At 35.5% G+C, this 11,404-nt stretch overlaps 1 protein-coding gene and 1 pseudogene across 1 annotated transcript; both read right to left on the reverse strand.

The window, feature by feature from the left end:
- On the reverse strand, nucleotides 2,030-2,924 carry OR52E66P (olfactory receptor family 52 subfamily E member 66, pseudogene; annotated as a pseudogene).
- On the reverse strand, nucleotides 9,397-10,356 carry OR51L24 (olfactory receptor family 51 subfamily L member 24). Its single transcript, NM_001391675.1, has one exon. The coding sequence runs from the start codon at nucleotides 10,354-10,356 to the stop codon at nucleotides 9,397-9,399; it is 960 nt and encodes a 319-aa protein (NP_001378604.1).
- Between the last annotated feature and the right edge of the window lie 1,048 nt (nucleotides 10,357-11,404).

Here is an 11,404-nt window from a genome sequence, read left to right on the forward strand (position 1 = left end):
TAGGGTATATTCCTACAACGAATTATTATTCAGCAATAAAAAAGAAAGAACTACTATACAGATTACAACATGCTAGAAACAAACAAATATGCTTTTTTGAATAAAATAAGCTACAAGGAAAACTATAATACTATATGCTTCAATATATCTAAATCTCAAGAACAAGCGAGACAACTCTGTGGTGACAGAAGTTAGAATTGTGTTTGCCTATCTTGGGAGACAAGGAAGGTTGTATGAGAAAACTTTCTGGAGTAATGAAAATATGCATATTCAGGTTTACATGTTGGCTCCATGAGTACATTCATTTGTCAAAATTCATTAAATTGTACACAAAAGATCTACGCATTTTGCTACATGTTAATTATTCCTCAAGAGTAAATAAACTATATACAAAATACTCCAGGAAAAAAATAGATGCTGCGTAAGATAGACTGTCTACTCCTTTGAGCTGAGGAGGACTAAAACATTCTACCAGAGTCAGGATCCTAAAACAAACCTATTACTATTCAAAATAAAGTTTGGGATGAGACTTACTGCATCAGAATGAAAGCTGAAAAATACTGCTGGGGTTAAATTTTTTGGTACTCATACATTCATAAAGGAGCATGATCATAGTTCCCAGCTCAAACTCTCAACTCAAATGATGCAAGCACCTACTGGTCATTGCTTCTCTCTTAGATATCCTGAAGTTTCAACTAGAAAACCAGTTTTTGCACTGGACATCACAGGAGTTTTGGTAGAGATCATCACAAAATTTCTAGACAGAAATAGGTTTAAGTTACAATGATGGTGAATTTATAGGAGAGGATAAAGTGAGTGAGGCAGAGAGAGAGGAAAACAGAAAACAAAAGAGACAGATGAAAAAGGGAGAGGAAAAGGATGTAGGGAAATATCTCACTTAAGATGGATCTTGAAACCTATATAACACAATACATAAAGAAAGTGAACCAGAATATTCACAGAAAGAAAACAAATCAGTCCAGAAAAAACTTAAATAAACAAAATGAAGAAATATTCAAATGTTTATCATCTTCAAAAGTAAAAGATTAAAAATTTAGAAAAGATTAAAATAATTGAGTAAAAAGAAATAACCAATTAAAACTGAAGTATCATGAAATAATTATTATAGCCAAGATTTATAATCGTTGAATACAAAAAAAAGTAGAAATCCTAAAAAGTAACTATAGAGACTTTACAAGTAATAATGAATAATTCACTAAAGATGTAACATAGAAGAGTGAAACAATAAAATCGAATGGCTGTTAAATTATAGGTAGATCAATGTAGAATAAATTAAGAGTTTCTAAAATATTATTATCTAAATATTATTTATAGGATTTTTAAAAGAAGAAACTGGAAAATAGGGTGCGGGAGCTATATTAAAAGATATCATGTGTGATAACTAATTATAAATATATACATCAAAAGTTTATTCAAAATAATTACCAGACTAATATAAAGATATTTATAATATAAATTTGTAATTATAATATACAAATATAAAATTATAATATAAATTTGTAATATAAAATTGCATCCCACCAGCTGTGTTAAAATATCTATTGATCAAAGATATAGAGAAAAGTAAGAGCAGATATGAGTAAGACAATTCAGAAGCTGAAAAAGGAAAGACAAACAGCCAGATGCAATGTTCTTAAAGGCAACAAAAACGTGAGTTGAGAATTAAATACCATTTTTTACTAGTCTGAAGAAAAATAATCGTCAATTTCATAATTGATTCTCAGCTGAATTATCATTTATGAGAGTGAAGAAAATACATTTTCAGAAGTGCAAAATATTAGGAAACTTTTACCTCTTACATATTGAGAGTGAAGGGATTCACTTCAGGTTAACCATTTGCTTCATATGAAATATAGTATACCCGCACTAGAAAAATTAGCTTCTTGTTCAGGGAGCAAGAGGTACACACACACACACAAACATATATACACACACACATAAACCTGAAAGAGAGAGAGAGAAATAATGAGACATATTTTGCTGGGCAATTCTACTGTATGTTAATACGTTAAATTAATACTGTTAATGCCCATATCTTCATTTGGGTTCCCCTGAAGGCATAGCATAAAGATTGTCCAGGGGTATGTGGATATAATGGGGGAAATTTTGGCCAAAGTGATGTGTCATAAAGGAAAACAGAGCTGGTGTATAGAAAGCAAGAATTACAAACACATGAGAACCATAGGCGCTGAGGGACTTGAGTCAGGTTTCACAGGAGGGAAGATGGAAAAGAGTGCAAAGTATCTGAACATAGGAAAAGGCAATGGCCATGATGTTAGCACTAGACTACAAATTGCACATAAGCCATAAATAATATTGATCTTGTTGCTGGCACAAGAAGGGCAAATGAGACCCATGTGCTCACAGTAGGCGTGAGGAATGTCATGATTTCCACAGAGAAGCAATCACAAAATGAGAAATACAAATGAAATCAACAAAATAAATGCCCTTGTTAACACACCAAGACCAATCACAGAAAAAATCATGTTGGTGAGGATGGTGCTATATCGGAGCGGGTTGCAGATGGCCACGCAATGGTAATAAGCCATTGCCAAGAGGACTATTGATTCCATAAGTGTGAAGTTACGAATGGAAAATATCTAGGTGAAGCAAACTTCAAAGATGATCTCCACGAGGTTGAACCAGATCATCCCAAGAATATTAGGAATGGTAGCTGTAGAGAGACCCAAGTCAATGGTAGCCACCATGGCCAGAAAATAGAACATAGGCTGGTGTAGACTGCTCTCGGCCTGGGTCACAAACAGAATACTGAAGTTCCCTATGAGTGCAGTCAGGTACACAGCATAAAAGAGAAAGCCAATCCAGATGTGGTGTGTTTCCATTCCCGGGATTCCAAGCAACAAAAAGAAGAGGTGAAGTTAGGCGCCATTGGGAAAGAACATCCTATTTGGTAATGAATAAGTCTTCAGAAATATAAACTCACCTAATCTACAGGTCACTGGATAGTTTTCTGTAGCTTTTGAGGTTTAAAGATAGTATAAGAACACTTAATTAGCTACCTCCTCTCATCATCACAATCATCACCAACAAACTCCCCTTCAATGTCAACCAATTTAAAGTTCAGGTAGCCTCTAAATATAGAGATGGCCATTAATTCCAGTTGATTGAATGACAACACACAGAGATCAACACCTGGGATGGATAATAACTATTCAATAAAGAATAAATTCACCAAATATATGCCAAAATATTAAAAATTACTTTAAAGGATTAAAATTGATACATTTGTTAGTATTTGGTCATATTATTACAAAATAAGATAGAGAATAATAGTAAAACCACAGCATCAACGACCAGTTAGTGAGGTGCTGCCATGATTTGCATGACTTTTTATTAGACTGCAAAAATCATCTCTGTTATTAAAACAAAACAAAATCTTTCAAGGAGAATATTAAAATTCCATATGTTATCTATAAGTGATCTAAGGATCAAAAAGGTTAAGAGGCTTGTCAAAGTTTAAAATGGTTTTCATGGAAGCTCTGGGAAACCAAGACAGGGAGAACAGTATTGAATGGAAACAGAAGGAAAATGGAAGTAAAGGAAAAGGTAATGTATGACTTATCTGTAATATATATACAAGTACCACACACACACACACACACGATACTCCACACACAGTGTACAAATACACAACGTTGTTTTAAAACTTACAACATCCATCTGAATAAAATATGGTAGAATTTCTCATTGATAGCTGAGTCAATTACAACTTTAGGAATTTAAGATAAATGTCAACCAAAAACTAGACTGATAAAAAAAAAAAGCATTGTTAAATTAGGTGCATAATAATTCAATCACTTTCCAAGTTCCCTAAACCCTTATTCCATATTTTGATGTAGCTCACTTGTATCATTTGAGAGGGGAGTATTTCCAAAGCATTTATTTACTCCTTTCTGTACTTATTTAGTAGTAAAAAGTATCTCTTCTGGTCATTTGAAGATTCCACAGCAGCAATAAAAATTACAACCTCATTTCAGCAAGATGTATTATCTAGACATTGGTATAAAAGGGAAGAAAACGAAAAGGAGTGCCTGTGATAAAAGATTATGGAAGGAGCAGTTGAGTGTGGATGGTAAATGTGAAGAGAACCAAAACTAGGTAGGAGCAGGGGACTGTTCTCAAGAGACAGTCCGTGGCAGTTGCAGTAGGAATAGAGGCTATTTCCATAAAATTATGTGATTGCAATGGAGTTGTCAATACTTTTAAAAGGTATGACAATGAATAACAGGAGGAGTGAAAGTAGGAATCATTCATTGGAGGCAAGATTCTAGGAATCACACGGGTGGAAATCAGCAAAAAATCTGCACAGTTTTTCTCTTTTCAGTATATACATATGTAAGAGTTTCTCAATTAATGGGAAAGTTACTTTAAGTACTAGATGTAGATTTTATTCCTAAAGAGTAGAAATAAGCTGCTTCTCTGGCTTTTCTAAGAGGAAAGGATGGTACTATATTATTGACTGCAAATAAAATTAGTGAAAATTATGGCTCCCTGGTCATATAACCATACCCTACAATGGTCCAGAGGATAAATACTAGGTAAGTAGCCAGAAAATGGTATGAACCAACCAAGTGGAACACAAATATAGACAAAATTACGAAAAAGGAGTGGAAATGAAGAATATGAGGAAAGAAACAAGATCTGATTTCTCAGCTATATAAATCCTTATGTTCCAGTGGACTTTAAGCAGTTTTTTTAGATGATTGTTAAAGGCTAAATTTTGTAAAACCCCAAGGCAGCACATAACCTCTATGGCTATATGAAAGTAGAAAGGAATAGTCTTGAACCTGTTGACAAGGCCTTCAGGAATTACAAAAATTTAAAAGGGGCAAAGTATAGTGAGATGAATATGTTAAAAGAAGGGTTGTTCGTAATCTTGGTTATCTTCCAAACCAAGGAAACCTACAATCTTGTATTTAAACCATCTTGAAGTTTTACTGTTTCGCACAGGTGTTCTATCCATTTGATGTTACAATAGAATCACCTTGATACTTTCTTCTTGACTCCCTTGTATTTGAATTGGTAAAAATATCAGTGTCAAGTCCAAGCTTCTAATGGACAAATGTGTGTAAACAATAATGGAAAGTTCCATCAAACACGTTTTTAAAAGCATCCTTCAAGATATATTTTAGATGTATTCTTAGGGCACTGGTGAATTACCTCATATAGACTATCCCTTCTTCCGTGTTCCTACAAACTCTAATACCAATCTGTAATACAGCATTATTACAAGCATGACTTATGTTTACATGTCTGTATCAAATTTAAAAATGTGAACCACTTACAAAATGTCCATCAACAGCATAAAGAATAAATATAGTTCGGTATACTGACACAGTAAAATGCTGTACATATAACAATCTACAACCGCATGCTGCAACATGCAAGAATATTACAAAATAACGATGAGAGAAAGAAGTCAACCATTCATATAAAAGTTAAAAACTAATCCATAGTCTAAGTCAGGGTAGTTGTTACATTGTGGAGTATTGGCAGTCAGTATGAGCGGGACTTCTAGGGTGCTGATGATGACTGTTTATTCATTTATATACTACCTACATCACAGTGATCAGTTTATAAAAAATTAATTGAGCTGCACACTTAATATGTAGTTTATTTATGCATGTAAATATTCAACAAACTGTGAATCCCTTAGTGGCAGATAGAATATATGTATTTATCTTTGCATCACCAGCATCACTTGGTAGAGTATATTGCATCAAGTGTGAATTAATAGTAAAATGATTAACGTCTATAAAGACTTCCTAGGCCAGATATAATTTGTTTTCTAAACTTATTGTTAATAATTACATGCATGTATGCATTTTTCATGCACTAAATAAATATTATTGCATGTGTTCTATGTGTCAGAAACTGTTCTGAGACATTTTAAAATTGAGGCTTGTGCAGTTATGCATAAACATGCATAATTATGCAAAATAATGTATAATTATGCAAAATGTTATATATAATCTGATGCAGTGTTCATAAGCAAGGATCAAGGGAAACAAATGTCTAAGAATAAATTCATGGAACTATCCCACCAATAGTGAAATAAGATCTACATCAATATGTCAATTTAATCTTGAAATCTACTCAAAATTAATATAGAGTAGAATTTCTCAAACTTATAAGACATTCTGGTTCAAAACACATAGACCTTCTCAACAGCAAAATCAAAGAGTTTCATATAAAATGTCACCATTGCCTCACATTCTGACATTCTGTAACTGTAAAATGCATTCTATAAGTGCATTTTGTAAGCTCTAGAAAGATAAATGCCTGTGATATTGAACATTTCTGATATTCTTTTTACCTCTCTGGTTTCATCTTCTCATTTTTCTTTACTTATTTTTTCTTTACTGTTTTTTACCTTTTTTTTTTTTTGAGGAAGATTAGCCCTGAGCTAAATCCACTGCCAATCCTCCTCTTTTTGCTGAGGAAGACTGGCCCTAAGCTAACATCTCTTCCCATCTTCCTCTGCTTTACATGTGGGATGCCTGCCACAGCATGGCTTGATGGGCGGTGTGTGGGGTCCATACCCGGTATCCAAACTGGTGAACTCCCGGCTGCTGAAGCAGAACATGTGACCTTAACCAGGCTGGCTCCTCATTCTTCTTTAAAGATGCCTGTTCTGACCATTCATTAAATATTAGTGATTCTTAAACTTCAGCTTTAGCTCCTGTAATGTCTCATTCAATTTAATGTATATGAACCATCTCATCTACATCCATTGCTTTAATAGCAATCTTTTAATGAAGACTCTTAAATAAATGTCACTAGACCTCAGATCTACATCTGCTAGTCACAAATTCAGATTTACATAACCGAATTCCTCCTGGGCATTACCACCATTTTTTCTTTCACAAAAATTTTACAAATAAAATATTTTTAAAATTGAAATCCCAACCCTACTTCTAAACTTCCATTCTAACTTTATCTTACTTTTGCTGTCATCCATCTTAGTAAATGTCGTTATCTTTCAGTGATTTGGCCAATTCAGAAATATGAGCATCATTCTTTTCCCTTTTCCACCAATTTAAAGAAAAATGCTATTGATTCTATTTCTAAAAATCTGATTAAAATCAGTACACTTGCCTCCATCCTAACTGGGATGGTACAAACATCAATTTTGGGTTGAATATGGCACAAGGCTTCTTAGTGCTAGAGGGCATGAGCTGTACAGTCAGACTAATTGTGTCAAAGCCTAGCTTCAAAGATATTCACTCTAGAGTTGAGGGAAAGTAAATTAAAAAATATTATTGATTAGCTGTATGAGATTGCAGAAGAACTTTAGCATCTCTATACCTCACTTTCTTCATCTGAAATACAGAAATAATAAGAGTAAACAAACTCTTAAAAATTAAACCCTTGGTTTCAGAACAGAAAATTCTTTTAGAACATTTTGAACCATGTTCCAAACATACTAGTTATCAATCATTCTTTAGCTATTAGGAAGGCTAATTTTTCTAAAATGAACATTGAATGCATTCACGCTGAAATCCAAATGTTTTTACTAGGATTATATGCCCCTTCCTAAACGTGATCCTATTCTTTCCCAAAGCTTCATTATTCTTTTCCCTAAACTTATCCCCTGTCTATTCTCTTCCTCTTCTTTCCCTTCATCCATCACTGTGTCCCAAGGATGCACTGTGAGCGAGGAGACAGGGAAGACTCACCAGCCTGAAGACCAGGATGGAATCCTATCTGTTCTGCCTCAATCTGCTCAGTCCTTATGAGGGCATTGCTCTTTGCCAGGGAGGAGCTTTCAATAGAAAATCTCTTAGAGCCGGTTGTGTAAAGGACACAAGGCCTCTGAGGATTCTAGTTTCTAATCTGGCCCTGATACATGAACACACAGCCATGACTCCCAGGTAAATGAAGGCAGGGAAAAGTAAGGTTTCTTGTTTACCTTGTGAGTCTCCATCAACATTTGGTTGTCTTGCTTTGTGTCAGAGAACACCATTGATGGAGTTTATTCTCTCACCATCCCAGATCATTATATGGGGGACAGTATAATTCTCTGTTTAAGAATAAGGGCTCTCAAATTAGAACACTTCTGTTGTACTAGCTGTATAAATTTACTAAGAAAAGTGACAAGGATAGATCATTTCACCTCTTTGTTTTCCATTTTTTTTTTCAGTTGTTCCCTCCGTTTTGCTGTACTAATCCATTTCAAATTCATAGTTAATCTCAAATGTAATCATTAAATCTTTCAATTCTTTTTATTGATATTTAACATCATGATTAAATTTTGAGTTATAACAATAGGCAAAATTAACATAAAATTTTGCAATAGAACCCAGACCAGTAAATTTAACAATAAATTTAAGCAGACGTTAATATTGTGTCATAAATGTTTCAAGTAAATCTACTTATTCTATGAAAAATAAAAAACTCATTGTGCAAGTATGGTCCTACACAGTCCTTTTGCCGTCTTTCTTCCCCAGAAATAGTATATAACCAATATATCTCAAAAGTTGGACGTGTAGAGGCTGATTTAATGCTGATGGGCTATTTGTGAGTGTGTGACCCATGCAGTACTTAAAATTAGGCTTTCAAAAGAGGGACCAATGGGGTATAATGCTAGGTGGTGACTTGGGTTTAATTCTGTCTTGAACTTTTAAACGATTTTGCCTTTGAATTTATGTTCAGTAATAGAAAACTGATATGAAAATGAGGAAGGTGCTGGGGGTTGGAGCCCAACTCATATACATTCACACGGGCTGCACCCTCCGTATCTTCCCAGAATGATTTCTTGGCCACTAGCTACCTTACCCCTGACCAGAGACTGCTGCTATTGCCTTTTATCCTTGGCATGCTCCTGACCCTGAACCTATCCACACCCATAACCAGTGCTCCAATTCACAAGACATGGACCTTGTGTTCCCATGCACATTTGCACTTACTCTACAGGTATCCCCATGCCCAAAAGAGAGCAAGAGAAAAGAGAAAATTAAAAATATGTGAATGGTTAAGAGAGAGACCACGGAAGAAAAATAAAAGCTCTTTTTTCCCTTGCATTTTCAGCAAAGGGCCCAGCAACTTTTTCTTTGAATTGGGCTTCTCAAATTATACAGCCTGCAGCAGTTAAGACTCTGGTTCAGACACAACACCTGTAAGTTCAGGGCACTGTGACAGAATGAGTGTTTGTGTACACGTTAAGGCAGGCTATACAATCCCAGTGAACAGCAATTTTCTCCTTTAGGACTTTTTTGTAATGTTCTCTTAGCTCTCTTTCTACTTTTTAAGTAGTCTTTCATCAGCAACTCTGGTGCCAACATATCCAGAGCAGACAACTCACTGTGTATTTTCCTCATTAAGATTGATGCCATTATTGTCTTGAGGACATGTCTACAACACAGTAGATCTGATTTTAGGGGGAAGAAGCAGGTGGAGAATTCCTTCACGGATCTGCTTTGTCTTCACACTATAGATGATTGGGTTGAGCACAGGCGGGACTAATAAGTAGATATGAGCCATGAAGATGTGGATAAGGGGGGAGGAGTGTTTGGCAAAACGATGGACAATAGATAGCCCAATCATAGGCACATATAGAATGAGGACAGCACAGATGTGAGATGCACATGTGTTGAGAGCCTTAAACCTCCCTGCACGGGATGAAATTCTTAATACCGAATTAAGAATGAAAACATAAGACACAAAAATACCCAGAGAGTCCATGCCCCACAGCACAGTGATCAGAACCAATCCATATATAACATTAAACTTAGTGTCAGCACAGGCAAGGCGGATCATGTCCTGGTGCAGACAATAAGAATGAGAAAGTTTGTGGGAGCGGCAGAAGGGAAAAAAGGGCAGTCGGGATAGAAGTGGAATCATGGCAAAACCACTCCTAAGCAGGGCTGCAATTCCAATTTTAGTGATGAGTCTTGGAGTGAGAATGGTCGCATATTGTAGAGGGTGGCATATGGCCACATAGCGGTCAAGGGCCATGGCCAACAGCACAGATGATTCAGTGAAGGAGAAAGTGTGAATGAAAAACATTTGGACCACACAAATATTGAACTGAATCTCCCTGGAAATGGACCACAACACCCTGAAGAGTGACATCATTGTGGGCATAGACATGCCCATGTCAGTGAGAGAAAGCATGGCCAGGAAGTAGTACATGGGCTCATGGAGCCTGGGGTCTGTCCGCACGATATGCAGAATGGTGCAGTTACACATTATTCCAACCAGGTAGAGGAGACAGAATGGGATGGAAATCCAGTGGTGAAATTCCTCATATCCAGGGATACCTGTGAGATAGAATGTGGAGGACAGGGAATTGCTGGAGTTCAACGTTGCCATAGGATTTACCGTTAAACCACAATCCAGTTTCACAATCAGACTCCACTGGGGAAAGCAGTGAAAAGATCAGCACCTATGTCAGGAAAAAGACAAAACAAAACATCAGGGCTTACCTATAATCACTCCTAAATTCATCCCCACATTTGTCTTTTCTTTCTTTATTGCATTGCTGAGTGTTGTCAGTTAAGTAAAATATTCGCTTTATAAACAAAACAACCTTCCCTTCTGCATCCCAGATGCAGACTCATCAACATCCTATCTGAATATGGAAGATGTTCTAAAGACACTACCCTGAGCAGCATACACACAACCTCTTCTAAACTATGTTTTTAATTTTATAGTTTCTTCAGGAGCTTTCTTGGCCAAGATTACTGGCCTTTCACTGGCCTTTTTTTTTTTCTTCAAATGACTTTTGCAGTGATTTACATGAAATGCCTTTATCTGTCTGAGCTTCATAGTTTTTTCAGTAATATTAAATCATCATGCAAGTTATCTTTACAGAATTCAGGCGAGTCTGTGTCAGCACAGTTCTTGCTCTTCCTAACATATCTCCAACTATATAGTTGATGGAACAGGGCTGGTATACACAGATAGTCAATTCTAATATCAATTTTGTCTTGGACCAGTATCCCCAAGAGCTAAATAGAGGATAGACAAGATAGACTTAGAACAATGTATGAATTTTAAAAGTTTTAATAAAATATATAATTTTATATGTAATGCTCTTATTGTAATACAATATATAATTTAAGCAAAGTGTAATTGAGTCTGACTGATTTTAAAGATTCAGAGCTGAACAATCATTTAGAGACTGGTTCTTTTACAAAAAAATGTAAAACAGTAGACAGAAAGGGATTGTGGATAGATAGAGTAGAAACTAATGATTGAAAGCAAAAACAAGAGAAAACAAAGTAACAAGAAAAAATTCATGCTCAGAAAAAGCCTATTGGTATCTGATCTTGACATCCAATGTTTTCTGCTCAGACCAAATGAGAAAACATATTTCTCCTCCACTAGATTCCGACACTTCTTCTGCGGTCAAGAAAAA

Source organism: Equus caballus, chromosome 7 (assembly GCF_041296265.1).
Source record: "Equus caballus isolate H_3958 breed thoroughbred chromosome 7, TB-T2T, whole genome shotgun sequence".
In the NCBI taxonomy this organism is placed as follows: domain Eukaryota; kingdom Metazoa; phylum Chordata; class Mammalia; order Perissodactyla; family Equidae; genus Equus; species Equus caballus.

Bases quoted from the DNA above. Each gene is read 5' to 3' on its own strand.
- OR51L24 (NM_001391675.1), bottom strand. From the start codon at position 10,356: ATGGCAACGTTGAACTCCAGCAATTCCCTGTCCTCCACATTCTATCTC.